General features: G+C 50.0%; 1 protein-coding gene across 1 annotated transcript; it reads left to right on the top strand.

Annotated features, from left to right (window-relative positions):
• The first annotated feature begins 920 nt into the window (after positions 1 to 920).
• CNDP1 (carnosine dipeptidase 1) lies at positions 921 to 27,158 on the top strand. The gene is made up of 12 exons (XM_019643337.1): positions 921 to 1,036; positions 7,665 to 7,790; positions 10,356 to 10,505; positions 11,255 to 11,417; positions 12,115 to 12,203; positions 15,294 to 15,494; positions 18,069 to 18,153; positions 21,621 to 21,781; positions 22,836 to 23,000; positions 24,346 to 24,487; positions 25,605 to 25,752; positions 25,948 to 27,158. Exons 1-12 carry the CDS (start codon positions 1,013 to 1,015, stop codon positions 26,036 to 26,038), a joined length of 1,545 nt encoding a protein of 514 aa, XP_019498882.1. The 5' UTR covers positions 921 to 1,012; the 3' UTR covers positions 26,039 to 27,158.
• The last annotated feature ends 307 nt before the right edge of the window (positions 27,159 to 27,465 follow it).

Below are 27,465 nucleotides of genomic sequence, written 5' to 3'. Positions count from 1 at the left end.
GGGAGACTCAGGACTAACCCCACCCAGGGAGAACCCTCAGAGTCACGTCCGGGCCTGGTGTGCTTCGAAAGACCTCTCTCGGTGATTCGGAGGCTCGCAACCTGTTAGGGTCTGAGTTGTGTTCCCCCAAAGTTCGTATGCTCAAGTCCTAACCCCCAGTGCCTCAGAACGTGACCTGATATGGTAATAGGGCCTTTGCAGATGTAGTGATGATGAGGCCATTTTGGAGTAGGACGGGCCCAAGGCCACTGTGACTGGTGTCCTTATGAAAGGGGGACGTATGGACAGGAACATGCACACAGGGCAATGCCATGTGAAGATGGGAGCAGATTGAGTGATGCGTGTGCCAGACAGGGAACACGGAGATGTCGGCAGCCTCTCAAAGCCAGGAGCGAGGCCAGGGACAGGCTCCTCACAGCTGTCCGCGGAGCCAACACTGCCCACACCTTGATCTTGGCCTTCCGGCCTCCCGAGCTGGAAGGTCATAGGTCTCTGTTGTTTAAGCCAGTTTACGGCATCCTGAGCCTGTAACCCTGACCTGGGTCATAGGTGGCATTCCATCATGAGGGCCCCCAGTGACACGGCAGGCTCTGTCACCTGCACAGGGTACCAGGGTGTGCTCACATTGCCTCTCTCTCAGCTCTACTGGCCTGGGTCACATGCACTCACACACAGTGAGACACCTGGGTTGTCACGCACAGCCCGAGCGGCCCTGATGGCCTTCAGTAGCATCAGATGACTTCCGGGCTATTACCTCATTACACACATGCGCATACGAGGCACATTGTTTCTTCTTCTGCCCCCAGATGTAGTGAATGTCTCTGAAGCATCTTTGTTTTCCAGCGTGAATAGGTCCACTATGCCAGCCTCGTCTTCCTTCCAGGGGAGGGGGAGGGGCACGGGACAAGCCATAGGGACATTGAATGTGACCGCGGAAGGCCTTGGTGAGATCTCCTCGTCCACTTCCCCTTGCAGGCCAGGGAACGGCTAGAGGCTTCAGAGCTCCAGCCCAATGGACCCCACACCGGGGAGCATGGTGAGTGGGCCCTGCCATGTTTGCAGTGTGAGGACCAGAGGGCTAGACGTCCGTTTGCTGAGAGAGTGTTCTCTGCTGGGAGCCGGGGGCACAGAGCAGATGCTGTGTGTGGTCCACAGGAAGCTGCTGCTCAGAGATGTTCCTAGGTGTGCCCTCCAGAGGGACTTGATTGGTATGCTTTGGTGGCTCTGGTGTTACAAACAATTAAATGGCATGATTTTCAAGTAGTGCCTGGAGTGCAGGTACGCCGGGCGGTGTCGGGCATGGGCTCGAGACCCAAGCAGCAACTCTAGGTGGAGTGAACCAGGCCTTACAGCAGCACACTTCTCCATACTCGTGTTTCCTTCCCACAAAAATCAAAGTTCTTATTCAAACCGCAAGGCAGAGCTCGCAGCTACCGAAGGCACAAGGTAGTGTACGGCTGAGAGGAAGGTGTGGGTGGCCGTACATCAGGGACAACCTGCTGCCCTTCTCACTAGCCTGAGCTCTGTTCCCCACCACGGACATCAGCATGAGGTGTTGGGGGGTGGGGGCCCCGGGATCTGCAAGTTTAAAGCGTATGGTTCAGTGACTTTTAGTACATTCACAGATATGTGCAACCATCACCACAGCTGACTTTAGGACATTCCCATCACCCCCAAACGAAAACCTGCACCCCTAAGCATTACTCCCTCCTCCCCTGTCGCTGCCCCCAGCCCTGAGCGACCACGGTCTGCTTGTGTCTCACTGAGGTCTCCCTGTGGTGCAGGCAATCGGGTGTTTACAAGCAAGCATTCCTGGGGAAGCAGAAATGGAGGAGAATGATTAGAACAAACTCCAAACTCCGTTTCTGGTCCAGAGGGTGGTCGGCTGGGAAGATTGGTACATGTTTGGCTCAAAGCATCAATAGATGGTGGAGCGATGGGAGATGTTGATGGGTTTCATGGTCTGCAGTTTAAATGAGCCTGGTGATGTCGCTGGGTGTCGTGGTGAACTTTCTGGATGGCCGGCACAGCGGCAGGCAAGAAGGCTGACCCTACGGGACCCGCTGCAGCGATTTCTCTGAAGTCCTATCGATCGAGTCGTGCAGCTTCAGTTTGTGGGGCTCCAGGGAAGGGCAGTTTCGGTTCTTAGTGATTCCAAGTGACAGGGTGGGAGAATATCGCCAACATTGGTTTGGAGCAGTGGTTTTCAACCTGTGGGTCACGACCCCTTTGGGGGTCGAATGAAAAAAAACCAAAAAGATATTTACATTATGATTCATAACAGTAGCAAAATTACAGTTATAGAGTAGCAACTAAAATGCTTTTATGGTTGGGGGTCACCACAACATGAGGAACTGTATTAAGGGGTCGCGGCATTAGGAAGGTTGAGAACCGCTGGTTTGGAGGGTTGTAGCTAACCGTTGGCGGAAACTGGAAGAATTCAGAGCCAGTCCGGTTTACACGTAGGTGACAGAGCCCCTAAGACAATGATGGAGGGCTAGGGTCTGACAGTGGCGCGCTATAGTGTTTGACAGAAACGTGATTTTCTCTCTGCACTCACCTCCATTGCATCACATGTAATCACAGTGAGGCTCATTTGTAAAGTAAGTCTAGTCTCATTACGCTTGGCCTGACTATTTACACTAGTGCGGCGGGAATAGTAACTGGTCACGCAGGCTCTTTTTAAGTCTGCTTTACCGGAACTTTCAATGAGGCGTCTCAGGTCAGACTCTGAGAAGCCTCTCTGGACTAGGAAACCAAGCACTGGCCACCAGACTTTACCAGCGATACCGATGTTATTTGGGTGAATTCCTCTTTCCTTCAGGTCCCCGATGTACCCCTAAGATCCCTGAGTCTGCCAGAAAATGACCGTCCTCACTCGCCTGTAAGGCTGGGAACCCTGTAAGCAGGGTGCCAGGCTGGCTTCTCTGTGGGGGTTATTGGCTGAGGAAGTCAACCTTAGTTTCTTAACACGGTCTGTTCACAGCCGATTCTATGCACATCGTTCTTGAAGGTAGCATTCCAGTCAGGGCCTTGGTGACACAACCAGTGTTTCCATAAGGAGAACAGAGTCTTCCTTGCCTTCTGCATCTGCCTGGATAGATGAACTGTATTGCCATGGGAAGAAGAGCACTTGATAGGAGTTTACAAATTCAGGGAGAAAAGCAAATATTTTGATTCTGTGTACAAAGGTACAGTTTATCAGCTTACTGTACATTATATTGTAGATCGTTTAAGAGAAAAAGCATTTCCTAAAACCTGGAAAACAAAACATTAGAGAACCAGCAACATTTCTAACAGAAAGTCCTACAATTACAACCATCCTCTTCAGTTCATTGCGTCCCATGTGACTTCTGTTTTGCTTGATCCGGGGTTAGAGGTTTTGTGAACCCCTAAGCTTTGTCGTTCGCCGGGAGACCCTCACTCAATGCAGTGCCCGGCTCTCAGAGCTACTCAGGTGATGCCACAATGGAGCGTTCCTGCCTGGAGCTGATTATAAATGTTTTCCGAGAAGAATCAGGGTAAAGCAGTAACTGTGAATGACAAAAGACTTAAAAATAGCTATTCCTGGAATAGCCTGGAATGCCCCCTTCCCTTTATCTCCTGGATCTTGCTTCCTGGTCACCAGGGACAAGCGAAACCCATATACTGAAGCCAAGTTTGCTGTGAGCTTAAGATGTATCAGATAACATTCAAAACAGTAGGTAATTGCATGTTTCTAGAAAAGGGCGTGTGTTCTCTGTGACGGATGGGCTCCATTTTGGTCCCTTTGCCCTGCTAGAGCAGCCCTGCGGAACCCACCCTGACTCCCCCAGACAGCTGTCCCCTCCCTTGTCACGGGTCCTCTGTCCCAAGTCTGGGTCTCCTGGCCTCCAGGCTCCACCGCCCTCACCCCCTGCTGTTCCGCTGCCCTGATTTTGTCTGTTTTCCCCAAGATCACTCAGTCACTCCTGCTGGTGTATTAGATGTATATCCCGTGAACATCTTCACACCCCAGTCACTCAAATGAGATTTAAAAGAAAAAAACCAAGGTGGTGCCTGTGGCTGAGCACGGTGAGAAGACCCCAAGTTGGCCGCACGTCCTGGCTCTGGTGTTGGCACACGGCCATCAATGGTTTGGGGTTGGTGCCCTTCACCCCTCACTGTGGAAGAGTGCATCCCATTCAGACAGAGTCCCAGGGACGTTCCCGCCTCAGAGGAGCTCAGCACGCAGCCCAAGTGATGACACTGCTCTCCCCACATGATGCCTCTGTGTGCTGACCTGTTGACTCAGGACACCTGCCTGTGGGAAAAATAGCAGGCGTCTGGCCACGTCGTTCATTCTTTGTTTTTCATGGGATTTGTCACTGGGCTGTAAGCTGCTGTCATGTTTGCAGATGACAGCAAGCTCTAGAGGTGGCACAAAGCCGGGGCTGATGTTTTAAAGGGTTCCAGATCCCTGGCCGGACTGGAGGGAACTGAAAGGATCCCAGGGTCCTTTCTAGGTGACATCACACGCTGACAATGCCAGCTTTTCCTTCCCTGTGGCCTGTGCGGGCAGCGGGCGAAGACCAGAGGCTGGGGAACACGTGCCCTGTGCAATCCCAGGCACGGCCCTGGGACCATCTGCTCCTGGAGGGAACACCGTCCAGCCCGGATATTGTGAGCACATGACCTGGGCCTTCTGGCAGTGGTGCCCTGTGCCTGTGTCCAGCCTGGGCGACCTGGCCAAGCCAGCGGCCAGTGCAAGTTGCAGCCTGATTCCAAGCTCCCCCTGCGCCCACAACTGTGCTGGGCTCCTTCACCCCGCGGATGGTGATCCCTGCACCCCAACAGCACCCCCTCGTCTCAGCCACCTGCACATGGTGGTGTGCCACCTTTGGATCCTGGAGTGAGGTTGAGCCAAACTCTTCTCTGGGCTCAAACTCGCTGGTCAGTCCCAACTAGAGGCTCCTGGACTTTCTGGGGGAGCCTGCCCCTCCAAATGGCTTCCTTCACCCCGCGTGAGCGCAGGCCGCCCCCAGAGCCGCGCCCCACCTGGCTTGCTCTTCAGGACTCGTCAGGCTCAGTGCAGCCCTGCAGGGGAATGCACAGAATCCAGAAAGGCCTGTTTGGAAGCTTTGGGCTTTTATTCCTAATCCTGTCATGGTGAGATAAAGCAGGCCAATAAAGGCATTGTTCCTGGATGGTAAGAAATCCGTCAGCACAGGCACAGGGCCGGGCCACCTCTAAAACCATCACACGGGGCCCTAGACGGCTTGGCAAGTGGCATTCTTGGCTTCCAAGTTGACCAGCACAGGGTCTCATGGGCGGGCAAGGGTTTGGCTGATGGGCCCTTGTGTGTACAGGGCAGGGACCACGCTTGGCCCAGGCTGCGGGGTTAAAGGCAAGAATGCTTTCATTGTTCTAGTCTTCTATTCGACATCAGAAACAAACCACAGCAGCCAAGAGTTCAGGAGTGGGTTTTGTCAACAGCTGACCCCCTCCTAGCCTCTTTTTGGGGTGCCTGCTATTAATTTAGATGGATGGACTGCAAAAAATAGCCTCCTCTATTTCACAGAGACTTTCTCAGGCTCCGGGAGCTCCTTCTTCCGGCCACTGTCGGTCTCCAGCGGTCATTTCCTCCTGAATTATTTGCAGCGCTGGCTCTGCCCCCTAGAGCTTAGCGGGCTCCAGCCTCGTTCCTATCGCCGCAGGAGGCAAAGGGCGCGCAGGAGCGGCTCGTTGGCGCCATCTGCTGGCCCAAGTCCTCACTGCGCTCACGAAGGAGCGCGGCTCTCTCCCATCTTGGCGTTACCCACCGCTTAGCTTCCTGTACAGACGTTTTTCATGGTCAATAGTATATTTATATTGTTGAACTAGTGTTTAGGTTTACGGTTGTTATTGTCATAGCAACCTAATTGCAATACAATTTACATACTTACCAGTCACCCATTTAAAGTGCGCATGTAAATGGTTTTTAGTATATTCAGAATTGCAGTCAATTTTGGGAGATTTTTATCACCCTATAAGACTCTCCCCCAGTCATTAGCAGTCACTCTCCATTTGCCCCCAACTCTACCAAACTTTGGCAAACACCAATCTACATTTGTCTCTCAGGAGCTACCTCTTCTGGACGTTTCATGTAAGAGGCCTGATACAATATGCAGTCTTTTGTGTCTGGTTTCTTTCACTCAGCATAACGTTTTCAAGGTTGAGCCATGTTGTCGCCGATGGCAGGACTTCATTCTTGTTATGGCTGAGTAATGGCCCATTGTGCGCACAGACCCCATGTTGTGTGTCCGTTTGTCCGCCGGTGGGCCTTTGGATTGTCTCCCCCTTTGGGCTGTCATGAATAATGCTGCCGTAAGCATCCATGTACGCGTGTTTGGTGTGGGCATATGTTTTCATGTCCCTTGAGTTCGTACCTAAGAGTGGATTGCTGGGTCAAACGTTTAAACATTGGAGGAACTACCAGACCGTTTCCCAAAGCAGTGGCGCCGTTTCGTATTCCCGCCAGCAGTGTATGAGGTTCCAGTTTCTCCACATCCTCGCCAACACTTGCTGTTATCTGGCTCTCTTATTCTAACCATGCCAGTAGGTATGAAGTGGTGTCTCATTGTGGTTTGATTTGCGTTTCCCTCATGGCTGATGATGGTGGGCATCTTTGCATGTGCTTATTGGCCATTCATATGTTTTCTTTGGAGCAATGTCTACTTAAGTCCTTTGCCCATTTTAAGAATTGGGTTAATTTGTCTTAGTATTGACTTGTAGTTTTTTATGGTCTAGACACATGTCCTCATCTCGGCTCTGTTGGTGCCTGGAACTGGAGGCCAGGGTGGGGGTGGGGCAACAGCCTAAACTTAAAATGGCTCTAAAAAAGAAAGTCTACTTTCAAAATGTATAAAAATCCAGAGGACGAGCAGGTTTGGAAGAAGATAATGAGTTTAGTTCTGAGCCTGGGTTTCTGCTCTGCCCCCAGCCTGGAGCCACCATGGAGGTGGGGAGATGACCTGGAATGGGGTACAGGGGGCAGGAGCAGGGAGGAGCCTGGGGTTGGGGGGGCCGGTCCCTCATTTATAGGTGAGGTGGAAAGGAAAAAGCAGAAAGCCATGAACCAGGGGCTTCCAGGCAGAGAGTGTGGCCTGTAGGGTCTAAACAATCGCCCATCCTTTGATATTATTCGTCACAGCATGGCTTATAAGTTTCTTTTTAAAGTGCTCTCGCTTCAGGAGCTGATGGAAAGAAACCCCACAGCACTGCCCAGGATTTTAGACAGTCCTCACAAAATATTTATTTTCTAATAAAAGCGGTTAATCACACATAGAAAAAATTTTTTAATTACCTCACACTTGTCTGTCTCACCAATATTACCCTTCACACCATATGTGTTGTGTTATGATGTAGAGGCTCACTTACCTTTACAGGAAATGAACCGACAGGGAAGACGGTATTGTAGGGGAAAACTGACGTATGTCGTTTAAAGACAAGCTTATGAACTTGGTTTCTGTCTCGGTACAATTCTTTAACATTGAAAATGAAGCGTTTGGGGAAAGATGGTTCCCATTCTACGACCTTTGTTATTTTAGTCCAAATGACTGGAAGCAGCTGTGTTGAATAACAAACTTTCTTGAAGTATTCGAAAGGTTGAAAGTCCAAAACCTGGCATTTATTTTGAGTCGTCCCTCCCCTGTCCCCGCTCACAGGTGCCCTCTCTTCTCGCTCTCCTGCTGCTGCTCTCAGGAGGCATGTCTGCTCCGTCCTCGCCGCCCGCCGGGCTGTTAGGGAGGGTCTTCCAGTACATCGACCTCCATCAGGATGAATTTGTGCAGGTAGGAGAGACTGCACCCTGCAGGCTTGCTGGGGTGCCCTCTGGTATCTGGGTGAATGGTTGTGTGCTCAGAGATGTGGGTTTTTTTTTGTTTTTGCCTGACAGCTTAATTCCATTTAAAATACCTCTGACTCCTTGAATTAAAATAATAAATATCCGTTAGATTTAGGTAAGAGATCCCTCCAAGCCGTTCTCCCTGGAAAGGGTGCTCTGTGTTTCTGGCACATTTGGTTTAGGGGTCCCTTGACCCCTGGCCGGTAAACTCTGATGACCTCATGTTTACTGTGGACCATCCTCAGATCACCAGTCCTCCCCTCCAGAGGGTCCTCGCTGAGGTCCCGTCCCCGCCTAAACCTTGCTGACCGCATCCTAGAGTAATGCCTCCTGGCAGCAGCAGCTCTAGGTCCAGACAGAGTTCTGCCAAGTTCAGTGTCTGAGCTGCTTGTTTTGTAGTCTCCGTGCAACACGTGCTTTTCCTCCTCCTGTTTAATCCTCTGCTTCATTCCTGTCTCACCGCGTGGCACATACATGGGGGCTGGAGACGGAGAGGGAGAGCTAGGAGCAAAGGGAGAGGGGGCTGCCTGGGGAGCAGAAAGTTGGGGGGTGGCAGAAAGTTCTGCACCCACAGTCTCGCCTGCAGCCCCTCGGCCCCCCCGCCCCCGCCTCACGCAGAGCCCACACCAGAGCCCAGACTCCCTGGGGTTCCCCTGGACTTTGTACCCTGAGTCCCCACACCATGCCTGGCACATGTGCTCCATATATGGTTGTAATTTGATCAACAGATCGATGTTGGGACTATCATTGGACATTTAGGTGTGAAACCTTTGTGCGAAAGCACAACGCTGAGCGTCCAGGCCGCTTGACCTTCGTGGATGCCCTCCTCACGTGGGAGCATGAACTTGACCTAATGCCTGTTGCATGTTTGAAGCCCGAGTGGGGTTTCTGATGTAGGCTGGAATTGGGGGGGTGGGGTCGGGAGAGAGGAACAGCGTGCAGGGAGCGTGTGCTGATTGGGCCTTTCAGCTAAGAGCGGCCTCTTTGCAACGTCCTGTAATGTACCCAGTTCATTCAATTTATGGATGACTTGGCAGCATCTGCTTTGTAAACTCTAGTTTTCAAGTGAAAACAGCGTTTCTTATGGTGAAATAAATTTCTGTACAATAAAAACAAAAATGCTACAAGCGGAATAGAGATCAGAGTAAAACAACATAGGATATCCAAGACCCGTCACCCAAACGTGTGGTTTTAGGAGAAATGTGGCCGTCCCAGTACGAGTGGCTCGGGTACCAGTCCCGGAGCTCACCGCCTGTTGGCGGTACCTCAGCATCCCCTGGCGACGCCTTCTTACACGCACGGGTCCCATTCAGCCCTCACGGGGCAAAGCTTGCTCTCCCACGACCCCACTCACTCTGTGCCCAGATGTGTGGGTTTTCCACACAACAAGCAGTTCTCCAAGCCTCTCTGGACACCAACTGGGCGGCCTCCAGTTTGACCCACTTCTGACACTGTCTGCCTGTAGTTAGCCTCCCCCACCACCACCAGTCGACTTCCAACGCCAGTCAGGACACTTCTGTCCAACTCGGCCTCAGATGGGGGCGGTTGTTACCTCAATGCCCAGCCTATCTTGCTTCCCTGGACACTGGGGGGCAGGGCTGTAAGTTCCTCGCCTCTAATCATAGCTTGGCCTCTCTGGTGACCCCCCCATCCAGGAGCCCACCAAAACTTACCCTATTAGCACACAATATGCTCCCACCCCCCAGGAAATCATCCCCCAGGGAGGTAGGAGGTCCGTCCGGGTCAGGAGCCCGAGGCAGACAGCAAACACTAGTACCAGAGGTGGCCCTGCCACCTGCGTCGCCAGAAGTTATGCAAGTTTTTGGAGCTCTGGCCAAGAGCTGGGACAGAGGCCAAAATACATATTTCTGATAGTATCACTGTCACACTCGCCATAATCTGCAGTGATACATCATCACTGTCCTTGAGCAGATGAGAAAGCTGGGGCTGAGAGTGAAAGGAACAGACTCCAAGTCAGCCACCCAGCGCTAACGGGCAGGGCCAGGACTGGGAACGAAGGAGTGTAAACCCTGGGTTTCACTCCCTGCCGGGTCCCGGAGGAACAGGGGTGGCCGACCACAAAAGCTAAATGGATAGCACCATCAGGAGGAGCCTGCACCCCGGCCGAGGCCACCTTGAGGTTAAATCAGCACAGGCATTGGTGGGAAGCCAAGAGCCCCGAGTGGGGGCGGCTGGGGGTGGCCCGCCAGCTGCTCTCGTCCTGAATGACTAGAGACGCTGGGTCAGAACCTGCCCTTCTTTGCAGCCCTGGGAGACTCACGGGGTCACAGGCCCAGGGGTTCAGGAAGACCGCATTTTATGCAAAATGCCCCTCTGCATTCTCCTTTTACTAACCGCTGGCTCTGGCCTCTGGGCTCCTGGTCGCACCCTCAGCTTGACTGCCTGTGATTTAGACATCACGGGTCTGCCAGCTCAGTCTTCAGGTCAAATGAAGGGCATTGGGGGCTCGCCGCCTCCTGTCCTGCTGATCGGCGCCTGCCTTTCCTCACAGACTCTCAGGGAGTGGGTGGCCGTTGAGAGCGACTCCATCCAGCCCGTGCCTCGCCTCAGACAAGAGCTCTGCACCATGATGGCCCTGGCTGCAGACGAGCTCCGGCGCCTGGGCGCCAGCGTGGACATCGTGGACTCGGGCTCTCAGAAGGTGCTGGGCGGTCCCCTGTCTCCCCACAACCAGCTGCCACTTCCGTGCACTTTGGCCATGGCCTCCCTTGGTGGTAGCAAGAGAGGTGTGCCCTGATTTTCAATAAAAATACCCCCATAATCTCTCTCCCCAATGAGGATGAAAAATCCCTCCAGGCCCCAAATGAGACTGTCGTGTTGATGGCCCATCCTGCCTGGACTTGGGGCTGGGGTGGGGAGTGGCGGCCGGCTTGTTTTGGAAAGGGCCCTGAACTAGTCACACCCTGCACGCATGCTTCAGATTTCTGCCACCCCGTCCTTCCCCTGAACCCCTGAAGCTCCAACTCGTGTTCCTCAGAGAACCCAGCCTCTCACCAGAACCCTCGCCTGTTACTGTCATCCTGTCACAGACGGCCATCTTAAATCTCAGCGCTCAATGCCGCCTGATAGCACTGGCGAGTCCCCAGACGTCTGTTTCCAGCAGTGCCCACCACAGCTGAGCTAGTTGAGCCTGAATTCCCACCAACGAGCACGTTCAATTAAGTGTCCTGTTTGCCACGCTGTATCCAAGGAAGTGCTTTGTATGAATTGTGTCTCACATTTTAATTAAAAGCGTCTCACAGTGCCCACCTTGGAGCTGGATAAAGGATGATCATAAAATGGTGTGGGCTCTACAGGACCCAGTGGTAGACTGCTAGTGCCGTGTCTTTGACTTTTCTGGAAGGACGTAAAAGCTTTTTTTTAAAAATGTGGTCCCTTTTCCTTCTGCAGCTACTTGATGGTCAGACTCTCCCCATCCCTCCTGTCATCCTGGCTGAACTGGGAAATGACCCAGAGAAAGCCACTGTGTGCTTCTACGGCCATCTGGACGTACAGCCCGCTAGACAGGAAGATGGGTGGCTCACCGACCCCTACACGCTGACGGAAGTGGACGGTCAGTGATGCACCGACATGGGGGTGCTGGGTTCTTCTGCGGATGAGGGACGGTTCACAGGGCTTAAGAATTTAAGACGTGCCTCCTGTCCCTGGCTGCAGGTCCCCGCCTGTCATTAGGAGTCAACGCTATGCCGCTATCACGGTCCGCAAGTCAGTCCAGTGAGGCTGATTGTCTTTCCTTTGTGAAAGGAGCTGTGAGCCTCTGGGCCCCTGGGTGAATTAACTCCCCAGGACGGGGGTCCTTGGGTTGTGAGGAAAATAGTTGTCTAGGTCACATGTTTTCTTTTAAAAATACCAAATGTAATCTTTTTTAAAGAACAGAAGATTAACGGAAATACACATGCACCCTGTTTTCATTCTTCTGCTGATTATAAAATCTCAAAATGAGAGGCTCTGGTACATGATATTCTGTAAGAAATCCTCGGGTCCTTTTCAATGAACTTGGATAGAATAGCTAATTACTGTTCAGGCCAAAGGACCCGTATGTTTCAAATTAGCCTGCATTGTCTGCCTAGCTGATGGCCATACTGTTTGTACATAAGGAGTCGCACTTGGCGATTTCGGAGCAAGACTTGTGCCTGGAAACATGGGAAGCCCAGTTAGAGTGAGAACCCATAAAACCGCCTTTGTTTTTAAGTCACTCAACTGGGCAGAGGTGTCCATGCCTTTCTAAAATTCTTCCTCCATTTTTAAAGGAAAACTTTACGGACGAGGAACAACAGACAACAAAGGTCCTGTTTTAGCGTGGATTCACGCTGTGAGCACGTTCCTAGCGCTGGAGGAAGTAGGTGACCCGTGATGTTTGCGGTGACGATGATGATGGTGGTGGTACAGGCAGGGTGCTTTGAGTCACTCACTGTGCCCCAAGCTTTCAACTGAATTACATCCTTTACTCACCCCAGCAGTCTTTGGAGGTGTGTGTTACAATCACACCCCGTTCCAGATGAGGAGAGCGAGGCTCGGGCAGCTTGGGGGACTTGCACAAGAGCCTGGGCTGTTGACCACATTGAAGACAAAACAAAACCGTGATAGGTCTGTGGCTGAGTTCCTCTCTGCTGGGACTTGAGTTTTTTACTTTCATCTTACTTAACCTTGTCTTTTTTTTATCTCCCCCTCCTTGTTATCACAAAGTATGGTTTTATTAATAGAGAGAAACATGCATTTTAAAAAGTACATTAGCTACTTGGCCGGTTATCAAGATAGAAGCCCCTGGTAGGTGACATTCTGTCTGAATCCTTAGGCCTCTCCCCATTCCTGTCGAAAGCAGCTTTCACTAGGTGTCCAAATGCAGGTTATAGAAAGGTTGGGGTGCTGCTTTGAGGAGGGGCTCCCTCTTTCAGGCCCCAGGACGATATGGGTGGGCCCAGGTTTGGGTCTTGAGCCGTTTCATGTGATGTTGTCACGAGGATGCTTGCACCTCACAGCTCTCTTCTCTTGTTCTACCGAATGCACTTGGACTCCGCACGGAGCATTCGGTCTAGCTGTGTTACCGTGGGCAGGGCACTTAATCTCTCTGTGAAAATGGGGGTGTTGATGGGGCTGGCCAGCTCTCTGGCCCCATGTTTCCCTGACGGGTACTTCCATTTCACACAGAGATGGCCCATCTGGTGAGTGAGCTCCAGACAGGACACCCTGGCTCTTGGCCCCCCTGCAGGATTCTGTGGGGCTGACCTGACAATTGTGTAGCCTCGCTGCCTTCCCCTCTTCTCACTGGTGTGTTTGAACTGAAGTAAGCACTTTTGAACACTGGGAATTTAAGGAGGAGGTTCAAGGCTGGACCTCCTCTGCCTGGTCTCCATCTAGCCTCTTCCAGGAACAACTGGGGGAGCAGGGGCCAGTCTCTGGGTGCCATCTCCAAAGGATAAATGCAACGCTAAAGGGAGCACCCCAGCCCAGACCCAAGCCTAGGTGGCACCTCTCCCAAGCCCTGTCTGTCCCCTGACTTGGTGGTAGCTTTTCTTGGAGGTGATTTTCATCAGGTGCCAGGGCTTCCCCTTTCACAAGTTTATGGTCTCCTGCAACACAAGCAGGAGAGAGGGGATTTCACTGCTCTAGACTCAGCTGCTTTCTCTCAACTGAGCAAGACAAGCTCCCTAAAGCAGAGCAGATTTCTGGCTGGGCCCTTTGGCCACCGCAAAGCTGTCATCCCCTGATTTTTGTCGCTCGCACCGAATAAGCCCTGAACATGCAATGCGGCTTTGGTTTCACTCTCTCTTTTTCTCTTTCTTTAATTCTCTCTCTCTCTGCTTTCTTCCTTTCTGTCCCCTCCTTTCTTCTCTCCTTCCCTCTCCCTTTCTGTTTTTTTTCCCTTCTTTCTTAAGAGGAGGAAAGCAATATTTATAAGAAAGCTCCTATATAAAGCCCTAAATTTGCTTTGCCCAGAAATTTCAACCCTGAAACTTAATTAAAAACAAAACATAAGAAATATTCATTCGCCACCCTTGGGCAAGTCAGTCCATTCTCTCTAAGCCTTATTTTCCTTGGGTTAAATGAAGTAACGCTGCAGCTCCTGGAGCGCTGGGCCCTTTATGCGTGCTGGTTTCTTCTTTCCGGGGGCCCTCCGGCCCTCCCATCCTCCTGTCCTCTCCTCCTCTCTCACACACACATCACTAAACACGCACCACCCACTGGGGTCTCACCACGGGGCAGAGCACGTATCAATGGCAGGAAGGTACAGACAGAGTAGTGAGCTGCCCAGTAGTGACGGGGCCTATCCGGGGTCCCTCGGGTGCCAGGGCGCAGAGCAGAGACCAAAGCCCAGGCCTGGCTGCTGGTCCACCTTCTTCCGACACTTAGCAGCTACTGGCTCGTGTTTTCTTAATCACGTTTTGCCAGCAAATCCTTCAATTTTCCAATTACTGCTCAGCAATTGTTTGCTTGTTAAATGATAATAAACAGCCTTCAACATTAGGCTTCCAGAACTTTAGCTCGACTCCTTAAGACGCACAGAAATGTGTGCAAGGGATGCATTTGAACAAATCATTATCCCCACATGCCCTTAACCAACGGAGGGTCCGAAGGTCACGTTCTCTAATACATAATCCCCCACTCATCCTGCCTTTGTTAATCTTTGGCAAGTCGATCCCACTCATTAGAACTAATCAGTGTGTTTGTGCTGTCATTTGTCTGCGTATAATCACTTTTAGAGTCCCCTGTGTGTGTCTTCTGCCCCAGGAAGCGACTTTGTCCTCGCTTCTTCACGTGGCTCTCAAAGATATGAAGTTATAAATTATAGAGATACAATAAGATCAAAACCAAAGGGGGGTGGGGAGGGCACATTGTCAAAAATTTAAAGGATCTATTCCGTGCCCTAATATTAACTAGACAAAAACTCACGTTCCATTTTGCTGCAGGATCAAAGCCTCTGAATAAGTTAAAAGGCAGATTGAACTCATAGCTGAAAAATAACAGACACTTGAAATGAAAATTATCCCGGGGCTTATACATTAGACAGTCTTTCAAAGGAAAGGGTTCTTTATCATGCTCAGAATTATGAGCACAGAGAAGAGATTTGTAACTGAGTAACCCTTCCTGAAAAATTCCTTCTGGGGAGAAGGAAGAAAGTGTCTGTCTGCGGTGGCCCCAGGGGCTTGTAATGCGATGTTGCTTCTTTAGAAATCCCTTCCCCAAACCCTTTCTCAACACTTCTTGAATGTGTATACACTGGGCAGTGCCTCAAATTCTCCTTCACAATCTGAGTTAAAACTCCTTTGCTATAAACAGAGCCGATGGGAGTGTGAATAATCCATATATTGAATGCATATAAAAATTTAATGTATTTGTGTGAAATACACACCAATCCTGGATCCCAAAAGGTGAATGGTCAAGTTGTGAGATTTTTTTGACAGAAGGGTTTGTTCCACTGTTAATTCAGGATCTCCCCGTGAATCTCAAGTTCATCGTGGAAGGGATGGAGGAAGCCGGGTCTCTGGCCCTGGAGGGACTTGTCAGAAGAGAAAAGGACCGGTTCTTTTCCAGCGTGGACTACATCGTGATTTCAGATAACCTGTGGCTCAGCCAGAGGAAGCCAGCCCTCATTTACGGCACGCGCGGGAACAGCTACTTCACGGTGGAGGTACTGGCCTCCTGCAGTGGCACCCAGGCAGGGAGCCATCCTGAGGGCTTGGAGGGGAGGAGCAGAGGCTCTCAGGAGAGCTGACGGTGCTCCCCTGAAGCGTGGCCTGGGGGACTGCAGGGGTCTTGGCACTGGGGGTGACGGGTTCCATGAAGCCACCCACCCTGGGAGTAGATATGCTTTGCACATTTTCTTGGAAAGAGGATTCAGAGGGGTTGTGACCCACAAGCCCTAAGTTCAGGAACGACAGCTATGGAATTTGGAGTCAGGACAGCAGCCCCTGGGGATAAGGAGGCTGGCTATCAAGTACAGGGGATGCTGTGAGGGGAACGGCACCGGCTCCCTGGTGCCTGCCTGCCGTGCGCGTCCTGGGTGGAGGGGACGGGGCGCTGGCATTGCAGAGGCCTGCATCCGAATTCCAGCTCCTACTGTGTCCATACAGCCCCGTGTAGGCACCTTAACCTCTGAGCACAGTAACCACCCCCCACCATCCCCCTAGGGTTGTTGGGATCACTATGTGTGACATCTCGTCCAGGTCTGACGCGTAGTTAATTTCCTTCACCTATTTGTCAATACTGACAGCCCGTGATGGAGCACACAGTGTGGGGTCAGCAAGTCCCTCCCTGGGAAATCGTCACTTATAGTAGGCACCCCATCCACGCCCGGCTGTTGTGAGAATCCAGTGGGGTGGGAAGATGAAGCACTCAGGCATTTGCGTGCACTTGAAAAACAGTGTGTGCCCCGAGTGTGCCAGACACGACGATACAAGCCCCGGGGAGTGCAGGCCCTGCCCTCAAAGCGCTTACTGCCAGGGGACACAGGTGCCTAAGGAGATGACGTGGGAGTGAAAGGGGGGAGGAAGCAGCGGTGGTCCTTGGAGAAACCGCACTCAAGAAACTTGGCCTTGAAAAGAAGGAGGAGATTGGATGGTCCTGGAAGGAGCATAGCAGCAGAGCACCTTGAGGAGGCAGTAGGAAGGCTCCGAGGGAGGGGGCATTTGTGAGAACAAGGGCACCCAGGGGTGGGGGGTGAGGTCCTGAGCCCAGTGAAGGAATTTGCCTCTTCTGTGAGGGTGTAGGGCGGTTGTAGGTGCAAGGTGGAGTCACAGAGATGACAGCTGATCCCCTGTAATTGGCCTCTCTTTTTTTTCCCTGTTGAGTAGGAAGGAAGTTTATGTGCTGAGAAGTGCTTGCTTGAAATGGGGATGGTTGAGGAATGGACTGGAGCATAAAGACGCGCCAGCAGGATTAGGGGTGCAGGGTCACCTGTCCATGCAGCTGGATGATTTTTTGCAGCTGTGCCCAGTAGCCAGGGATGGAGCAGGGCGAAGTGGGCAGGGCTGATCTGGCAGTGACATCATTCCAGATGGTGTGGTGGAGGAAGTAGGGAAAAACAAATCAAGATGTTGACCACAGAGAGGCTGAAGTGATAAACTATGGCATTTAAGTTGAACAGGTTGGAGAGAGACGGGAGGACCACAGGTGGGGAAATCTTGGGTGGTTTAGGCGACTGGATGTCTTGATGAGGCCAAGAGCAGGAGGAGTGTAGGATGGTGACCAGGGAGCCAGGAGGACAGAAGTCATGACCAGAAGGTGGGACAGGGAGCCTTATAATTTCAGAGGTGGGCTCTGCAGACCCCATGTGCCCTGTCAGTATTACTGCCTAATGCAATCAAGGTCTCAAGCTAAAGTGACTGAACATAAGAATCATCTGGTAGGGAAAGACCAACTTGGCAGGAAAGATGGGAGGGAATGAATCGGAGACAATTATAAAAACTCACTAGACCTTGGTCACAGGCAGGATATGGTGTGTGCAGGAGAACTCCAAGATAATTTTCAGGTGATGGATTCACAGGGCTGGGGACTTCCCTTGTTTTGGGACTGGGCAAGCTGGTGGAAAGTCATCGCAGGGGGAGACAGAGTTAACGTCCAGGCCTGAATTTCAGAAAGTGGGAGCACAGCGAGGTGCCATGCACCGCAAGCATGAAGGTGTGTAGGTCTGGTGAGTGGGTAGAAGGTCAGGCCTACGGGGATGAACACTGAAGAGCATGGAGGTCGCAAATGAAATCCAGCGAGTTAGTTCTCGGAGCTCCGGGTATAGAGGAAGAATGCGCCCCCCCCCCCGATTAAGCCACATGAGCGGGAGACAGAAAGCAAGTTATTAGAGGACACATAAATAGAATTGTCCTGCAAGCAAGAAAAAACTAAAGAGAAGGAAGTTTCTCAGGAACCGCGGGAGGAGAACTTTTCTGGAAGGAGGGTGAGGAACAGATGGGGTGAAACCAATGGATAATGATGGCATAACCATAACAAACTGGGTGATCTTGGAGAGAACTGTGTTCGTGGAATTGGTGGCCGCTCAAGTCAGTTTCAAGGGATTTGGGACACAGTGGGAAACAAAGACATGGGAGGCATAGACGCTCCCAGTCATGTGACTGGAAAGAACGAGAAGTGACATTGGGTTGGCCACCTGAGTCCTGAGGGTCCCCGCAGGGCGTGTTGTTCTCCCCGTGAGAGCTATTGCTAAAGCCACGTTGGTGGGAAGCACCTGCCTTCTCTTTGACTTGTCTTACAGGTGAAATGCAGAGATCAAGACTTTCACTCCGGAACCTTTGGCGGTATCCTTAATGAACCCATGGCTGATTTGGTTGCTCTTCTTGGTAATGTCTTGTTTCATTTCACTTCTTAAACATCAAGCGATCTACTAAAACCTAGTTCTATCTGACCCCGTGTGTCTCTCCCTGGGTTTCCTAGCCAGCTCTGAATAAGGTCGGAGTAGAAGAAAAAACATATTCTTAGCTCCCCGGCTCCCTCGGCTAAACGATCCTTAGGCTTATGAAGTCCGTGTTATTCCCTTTCGTGGACTGAACCTCTTCCTGACTCTGCTCCTTTTTTTCTTACTGGATACTGTGACACATCTGGCCATACTCAAAGGATAATAGTATAGCACTGAGAGCCTCCTGGAGAGGCTTCTAGAGGTGATGCCAAATATACCGGCACCACTTGGCTTCCTTGTTCCAGGTTGCTACAGCCCCAAGTGGCTCAGAGACTCCAATGGGTTTACTCATCACTCCTGCTCCTGACCTCCTGTAGACTGCCTGGTGTCTGCAAGTGGAAGTTAGTGTGTGTGTGTGTGTGTGTGTGTGTGTGTGTGTACGCATGTCCAGAGAGCCCACCTTGATGTACCCTGAGGTTCTTGCCTACGTCAGGACTGCCAGGCAGCTGGCGGGATTACCAGGAATTGAAGGAGGCTTCATCTGGCAGGGGTTCCTTCCACAGTCCTGGCAGGGTCACTGCACTTTTATATTCATAATTTGGTGTTCTTGTTAAAAAGAGATTCTCAGGTTACATAAGCTTCAGACCCCCACAATACCTGGGTCGGTCTCACCTGCACGGAAGGCACCTTTATACAAATTTTCAGCGTGCCCCTTTGGGGCAGACAAACTTCCAAACAGCATGCCCTCTATGGCGATCGTTCAGCAAGTCTCTCCTTTTTCCATGTTGACCCAGCTCTTCTCTGCTGCCTTGCATCTCCTTGGCCTTGGCAGTCTCAGGGCCCAATCAGCCCACCTGGCCGACCTGGTGGGAGGTCGTCTAAGGGTCTTCAGCATCATCTTTAGTTGTAGAGGGTCCTGCTCCTTCTTTCCCCAAATTAAGTAATGAAATCTGTCTGTCTGTCTATCTATCTATCTATCTATCTATCTATCTATCTATCTATCTATCTATCTATCTATCTATCTATCATCTGTCTATCATCTATCTATCTATCTATCTATCTATCATCTATCTATCATCTATCTATCTATCTATCTATCTATCTATCTATCTATCTATCTATCATCTATCTATCTTTCATCTGTCTATTCTATCATCTATCTATTCTATCTGCCTATATCTATCTATTGTCTACCTCGTATATCTATCTATCATCTATCTATTCTTCTATGGCCTTCTAGAAGATTTTTCTAAAGTTTAACTCATGGACAGTATTTTCCATGCTTGACAATTTCAGACAGAATACAATAACCCATTTTCTTCTAAAGTGTTTATATTGTTTCCAGAAGAATTCAGATAGCATGCAACTGAATATTTTTTGGGGGGGAAAAGAGGTCAATTCTCTATTTTACCGGAACTAATTTTCTCTTCCCTAGGAACGGCATCTTCTAATCTTTACAGTGCATTTCGATTCCCCCCAAGCATGATTGCTACTTCCCATCTTTCCAGACTACATGGTTTCACCCGGGCACAGAACTCCATTTAGCCCCACAAATGTTTATTGCTGTGCTGAGAAAAGTCTGCTCAGGGTCACGGATGGAATGAAAAGCACAGGGTTTCACTTTCTTTCATTTTTAAGACAGATAATCCATAGCACAGTGATTCTGGGCTGTGCCCTCTGTATGGGTTTCATTGGCTTTGTGCAAATACAGGAGGAGGTAGGGCTGAAGGCTCTGTGAGGACCGATGCATTACACCTGGCTGCTGGACACCTGTCACGTTCCAGGCACCGCATGAATGTTGGGATGTGACGATACCTAAGACCCCACCTTCCATTAACAAGGTCACTATCTCTGACCACACAAAGCTAAATAACAAATGTGACCCCACATGAATGGACCAGCAGGTGGCTTGGCTCTGTGTAGACACAATGAAAGCCAAGGAAATCATCTTATAAAAATCTACAGGGATGGCAGTGGTGCAACACGCAATGGGGTCCCCAGCGCTTTGAGACAATCATGGAAAGAAAAGTCCTGAGGGTTGAGGGTGTCTGGCAGCACAATGTAAGGGGAAGACTTCACTGTTCTGGCTTTCAACCACATCCTCCTTATCCCCTACCCCCCCACCCGGGTCACCCCCGGGACTTGGCCCAGACTTGCATAGCTGCACTTTGGGGACAGTCCTGCAGACTGCTAGGCAGGCATCAGCCTTCCCGTGATCCTGAGCTATGGAATTCCCCTCATTTCACTCAGTAAACATTGTATATTAGATAAATACACAAACGCATGGGTCAAATTCAAGTCTAGAAGCCAGCTGGGCACCAAGTGACTGGGACTGGCTGTCACTGATGTGCAGCCCACCGTCTATCGCCCTCATCAAAACCAAACAGCACAACACTCCCCACCCTCAACAGCACAACCACACAGCTTTCCCCTGGTGTGTGTCCCCAGGCTCGTGGGCACTCTTGAAGGCAAGGACACAGGTGCCTGGTTTTGCATGCCACGCTTTGTGGCTGTCAGCTCTGACGGAAAGGTCAGCAAGTGCCGCACAGTAATTTCGGCCGTCATCTAGCTATAATCCCATTAAGACTGGAGCATGTGTTGATCGGGTGTCTTTACTTGAATAAAAGTCCCCAGATGGATGGAGGAGGAGTTCAGTTGCCCTGGAAACGTTTTCCATCATCTATGTTCATCTGCTTGCTGGGTACTTTGTGTCTTTTGGTCTCAAGATGGCGAGAGCGGTGTTTACAAGGCCTCAAATCTGCTTCTTTTAGAGATATTCTCTGAGGACTTCCCCCATTTGTCTTAACCCCAGAGTCTCTCCTAAAGAGCGCACTTGGTGTGCCTGCTTACCGCTGCCAAGGCTTTCACGGTCATGAGTGTACACGAGACCCCGAGGACATGATGCTTCTGGGTCAAGACAAGCACGTATCACATGGTCATGGTGCGTAGCGGGAGAGGAGCTGAGAAGGGGTGATGGCTTTCAGTTTCTCAGGCATGTATGTACAGACATGCACATAGATATTTCACATTGTTAAACAATGAACACATTTTTAACTTAGGATAAGAGAAAATTTTTAAAAAGAGCCTCGTTTATGATACAAGAGGCACAGCTGAGGGCTTGAATGTAACGCAGGTGAGCCACACCCGGTCAAATTTACTACACATCTATGTTTTCATCCCTCTGTTCACAAGGTGGATGTTGAAACAGGTTCGCCGCAGGCTGTGTCTGCTTTGGTGACCAGCTCCCATCTGCGACCGTCACCTCCAGGGTGTGAGTTGCTGCCAGTGGCCCTGCCATGGGGACCTGCTGCCACCACAGGAGAGTCACCCACGGCCCTGGTGCAGGGCCAGAGCCTCCCTCAGCACACTCGTGACATCCGTGGGGCATTGTTTTCTGTGTGCTCCTTGTAGGTGGCCTTGTAGACGCATCTGGCCATATTCTGATCCCTGGAATCTACGACCATGTGGCACCTCTCACAGAAGAGGAAAAGGAAACGTACAAAGCCATTGAGCTGGACCTAGAAGAATACCGGAATAGCAGCCAGGTGAAGAAGTTTCTGTTTGACACCAAGGTATGTCCGCAAGATGATGGGTATCTGATGAGAGTGACAACACCAGCTCCTGTTTTCCCAGCACTGGGTTTACTGTGCAGCTGCTAATCTGTACCTCTCAGAACCCAAAGCAGTTGTTCTTTCTGAAGCAGATTTTAACTTTCATGGCCCTTCCCCGTGGTCCAGATCAAGCAGACCTTCATCGGGGCTCTGTAACCACAAGGCAGTCACTCGTGTCAGAGCCCTGCTTTTCCAAATCTGTCTGTTAGACTCAGTCCCACGCCAGCCTTCAGCCAGGGAGCTGCGCTTCTATCTGTTTAAAGATTGGGAATAGTCTGCAATTATTCTGGCTCCAAGACCCCTAACCGTTCACTTTTCTGGTGAATCCAAGAGCCTTCAGGGCTGCTCCGTAAATTGCTACATCGCTGCCTCGGTGTCGTAAGTCAACCCTGAGCCAAAAACGTTGGTTAAGGGCAGATTTAGATTGTTTTCTTTTTCCCTTCTCCTTCTCTTCCTTCTTTGTACCTGCACTGCTTTTGGGAGCTATGGAAAGTTCCTGGGGGAACTGGCAGGAGAGGGAGAAGCCATGCTGAACAGGGTGGTGGAGTTCATTATTGTGAAGTCTGTCTCTCCCCTCAGACTGGCTCTGCAGTGGTCATAGCAAGAGAGAAAGCTGCCTCAAATGTCTGCCGCATTCTCTGACACTTTCTGAAAAACAAATGCATTTCGTGCACAAGCTGTCATTGTGATGATTGGGCATAGAAATGTATCATTGACTCAAATTTCTGGAAGGGCCCCTTTGCCGTCCATTTAATAACTGCGAACTTCAGAGCTCGGGTGACGAGGGGCCCTTGTCACTGGGAGCAGCTTGGGCAGGTGATGGCAGCACAGGACCCATGTTCAGGGGGCAAAGTCCACCTGTACTATTAGCCCAGACATATCTAAGTCAGGTGAGAATTAACTTGTCACGAATGCTATCGCAGGTGGGCAGAAATCGGTGATACAGGCAATCCAATTCAACTGAGTTTTAATGAAACATTCTTGTATACAATAAAATAAGTTTCTCTTAATTTAGGAGGAAATTCTGATGCACCTTTGGAGGTACCCATCTCTTTCTATTCACGGGATTGAGGGTGCATTTGATGAGCCTGGAGCTAAAACAGTCATACCTGGCCGAGTTACAGGAAAGTTTTCCATCCGCCTAGTCCCGCACATGAACACGTCTGTGGTGGAGAAACAGGTAACGGGCCTTCGTCGCTCTCCTGCCTGGCAGCACCGTGTCTGATGGCGCGTGACCCAGCTCAGGGAGCAGCTCAGCGGCTGGCACTGAAGTACCATTTTTAATTCTCCCCAGTACAGAAGGGACTCGAACACATGTCAAAAGGCCAATATAATATTGGTTCGGTAAAAAATCCCCACAAAACTCTCCTTCCTCAATTGTATGCAATTACAGTAGTCAGGTAACTAAGCATTTGGAGTTAGAGTGATGGGAAATTTTCAAAAAGTAAACGGTAGCTGTAAAGGCAAGCTTGGTTTTATATACAGATGAAGACGTTGACCTCCTACGGCTGGATGGAGCCGGAAAGTCTCCAGCCCCAATCCTTAGTGTGTCCATGTGTCCAAAATGAATACTTTGGCAGAAGCTATTTTAAAGAAAGTGTTATCTGGAAGGAGTGATACGTCTGAGTTATCCAAGCTATCGGGTTACCTCGAGTTTAACAGGAAGGACTGAATAAATGAGCTCAAGAAATACCTCAGCCCGACCTTCTCCAGACCCCTGTCCTCTGTTATCCTGCTAATTACATCGGAAGAGACCCTCTCAGCTCCCCCAGTTTCCTCTCCCCTTCCCCACCCTCCCTTTTTGGAAGTATTGTCCCTTTTTCTCACAACACACATTCCCTGAGGGCAGGACTTTGTCCATTTTGCTCACAGCAATATCCGAGCACTTAGAACACTTTTTGCCGCAGGACAGGTGTCCAGTAATCGCTTGTCGAATGAATGGAAGAAATGCTTCAGGGTACGGAGTTTTTCTGGGAGGATTTCCATGGTAGTAACTGGGATGGAGCCCAGGGGAAAGAGAAGCTCGCTGACAACGAGGCTCTTTCACAGCTCAGCGTGGAATTATTCCCGTTTTTCATAAATTTCCAAATCTTAATATTCCCAAAATATTCATTAAGATACTGGTAGCCCAAAAAGAGGGATATTCAGTTTGAGAAGCTGTACTTGTATTGTTTCATCATCACCAAACATTTGTAATATTCATACTATGAATGTTACCCATATTGTCATAATTACCCAAATTCATAATAACCAAACACGAACACTCAGACACTGTGGTAAGGATGGGGCAGGACTGGGGTTGGAGGGTCTCCCCGGGGAGGGAGAGCCAGCGTTTGTCCTCCTGGGTGCAGCCCTCTGTCCTGGAGACCCGGTCACTCCCTGTCATCCCTCTGGCAGAACCAAGGTCAAATCAAACACTTGGACGTGTTGGGTGGGGTTCTCAGTGTTTCTTGATGAAAGACTACTACATATTCATGAGAGGGCCTGGACAAATCTCTCTTCTAATTGATACTGTTACCTTTCAGGTGGAGCGGCATCTGGAGTATGTATTCTCCAAAAGAAACAGTTCCAACCAGATGGCTGTTTCTATGACGCTAGGACTGCTCCCATGGATGGCAAACGTTACAGATAATCAGTATCTTGCAGCAAATAGAGCCATCAAAACAGGTTGGACTTAAGATATTTTGAGTTGCCAGTTTACAAATGGACCGGTGGTTCCCGGGGGGTGGGGGTGGGGGTGGAGGGCAGTGGATAAAGCAGTCCCATTTAAAACTTTGGTATTGGACTGTCCTTTTTATGCTGTATTGCTGAGTGGGAACTGTGCAGGGCACTTTGCAAACACTGTCTCATGAATGTGGTCTCTCACAATATCCTGTACTGCACTCACCCTTCTTCTTGTGATGATGGAATAATAAAATGCCTACGTGATGTGACGAAATGAGGTGAATGACGTGGGCACTGTTTATTTCTGGAATTTTTTTCCATTTACCATTTTACACTGTGGTTGAGCATGGGTAACTGAAACCGCAGAAAATGAAACCGTGGATAAGTGGGGACCATTATTATTAGCAGACCACACCCCTAATAATGGCAGGGCTGGAACTTGAAGTCCAGACCCCCTGGGAGCTCTAACTGGCAGGGTTATCAGTGCACGGCACACGGATGTGAAAACTTGGCGGAGACGCCCACGACTTGGAGCATAGCTTCCTCTCTCCATTGTCCCCACGGCCCCCAGCTGTAGCAGTATTTTACCAGTAAAATTTGGGAAAGAAGAAAAGAGGAACAACAGTTAGGTAAATATGGTGCCAGCTGAAGAGAGAGGTGTGATTAAAACGTCAGGGTCAACGAGAAAGCGGGGTGTAGGAAAAAGGAGCCGTGACGGGCTAGTAGGGTCTGAGCCGAGCTAATAATATCACTCCAATTTTGATTCCCTCTTCTTGGCAATTGTACAATACTTACATAAGATGTGAACACTAGGGAAGGCAGAGTAAGTGGCACATGGGAGCTCGGCACTATTTTTACTAACTTCCCTGTCAGTCTGAAATGAGTTCAAAATTAGAATTGTATTTAAAGATATTTGTTAAAAGTAGGTGGTTGTAAAGAAGACAATCCCAGTTTTCTTTTCGACTCTGTTGACTATCTGAGAATATAAATTGCATGATAGCAAGGTGCTTACTTACCCCAGGCACCTGATGTAATGGTGGTTACTTGGGGGGTGTGGGGGAGGGCAGAGGGGTGGCCTTGTCATTGTTCTATTCAAATGCCTTCTTTTCCTGTGTTTCAGTGTTTGGAACTGAGCCAGATATGATCCGCGATGGCTCCACCATACCAATTGCCAGAATATTCCAGGATGTTATCCGGAAGAGCGTGCTAATGCTCCCGCTGGGCGCTGTGGATGACGGCGAGCACGCTCAGAATGAGAAAATCAACAGGTATCGAGGGGTCGCGGGGGGACACTGCGCTCTCGCTGCCCCAACCTCAGGGCCTCCATCCGTCACCTCCTCACATACCACACACTTTAGGTTGAATGTATAGCATCAAATCTTCCTGTTTCAATTGTAGATTATTCCCCCACCCCCCGTTATTTAAATGAAAATAACACTGTTTTTCTTTACTTCTTTTGTTAGGTGGAACTACATAGAGGGATCGAAATTATTTGCTGCCTTTTTCCTAGAGGTGGCTCAGCTGCACAAGAATGACGTGAATGTTTCAGCTTAGATCTGACCTGCTGACAGAGCCCCCTCTCCCACACCCCTGGACAGAAATAGAGCCTACATAGCCAGAGAATTTGGGTCCACTCAATAATGTTTTCCCTCCCATTTAAAAAGTCTTTGGACATTTGGACCAGTCATAAGGTACTTTAAAGGTACAGACGTTGGAAATGGTTTACCGTCCCGTTGCCCACCTTCCTAAAGTCTTGATTTTTGCGAAGTGCTGCTGCCCTGGCCCCAGAATGGTGAGCACAACAATGGCTCTTCGGTTAGACTCTCCCCTGGCAATCTGATTGGCGTGTCACTCCAGTTTGCACTCCAGGTCCAGAAGTGCTCATGACACACAATCCTTCCAGCCAGGGACAGTCGGCGCTTACTTCACTCTTGCTTTTGCCACATCTCCCTTGTATCTTATTAATGAAAGTGTGGCTATCCACCACTGACTTCCGTGATCTCCCTGTGGGTTCATGTTTAGAGGCGTCACTAAAGCAGGGTACCATGTTAGCCTCTTGCTTCCCTGCACTTATTTCTCCTGCTTCTGAAAAGCTCTGGAATGGACATGGTCAGTGTTCGTATCCACATGCCACTTCGGGTTCCTTGTGTGAAGAGGAGGACTTTTTATCCCAAGCCTCTTGACCGTTGCTGTTAAGGATGCCAGCTGACCCTCCTCTTCCTGTTCTCTTCCTCCCGTCAGTGAAGCCCACCCCCACTCCTCCAGCCTCTGTGCCCATGTCAATGCACCACAGTGGAATCAATCCCGATAGGATTTCGCTCAGCCCACTGGAATTTTACTCAATGACTACATGTAAATTGCTCAAAGCTCTTAATAGCATCAGTGTTAGATAGAGAACTAATCAACCCTGACATCAGTAACACATTCTAAATTTAAAGCCATCAGCTAGCGCTGAATTCATTAATCATTTTAGTTAACTGTCTTGTTGGGCCTGATTGAATTTGAAGGTGTAAACAAACAAGAATGTAATTTTTCTAAGGCTGAGTGTATGTAAACAAATCAATTCAGTCTTTATACAAGCATCATCTAAATCACATTAATGGAGAAGAATTTAAGGGTTTATTAAAAATGTTTCTCTTATGATTCCAAATAAAAACAAAGCAATAACACGTTCCATCCTTTTGTGGGTTCTTGAAGTGCCAGTTTTAAAACTTGCTGTACCTCATTTGAAATGGTTGGACCACAGGGCCAGTGAGTCAGGTGACCCTGGCTCTCATCACTGAGAGGGGACACCAGTGGGGCCTCAGCCTGGCTGGGGGGGGCATGCAAGAAGGGTCCCCTTCTTCTCTGCTGCTAGAGAGCATCTGACCTTGTGGTTGAGTGTTGGCAGGTGTTTGATTTTCTTTCCTATTAAGCTTGGTCCCTCTTTGCTGGATTACATTGCATCCCGTGACATTTTGGGTTTTGTGGGACCTGCCTGG

Source organism: Hipposideros armiger, unplaced genomic scaffold, assembly GCF_001890085.2.
Source record: "Hipposideros armiger isolate ML-2016 unplaced genomic scaffold, ASM189008v1 scaffold_77, whole genome shotgun sequence".
Taxonomy (NCBI): Eukaryota; Metazoa; Chordata; class Mammalia; order Chiroptera; family Hipposideridae; genus Hipposideros; species Hipposideros armiger.
The sequence above is the reverse complement of the archived record's forward strand: the minus strand, read 5'-3'. Positions and strand labels throughout refer to the sequence as shown.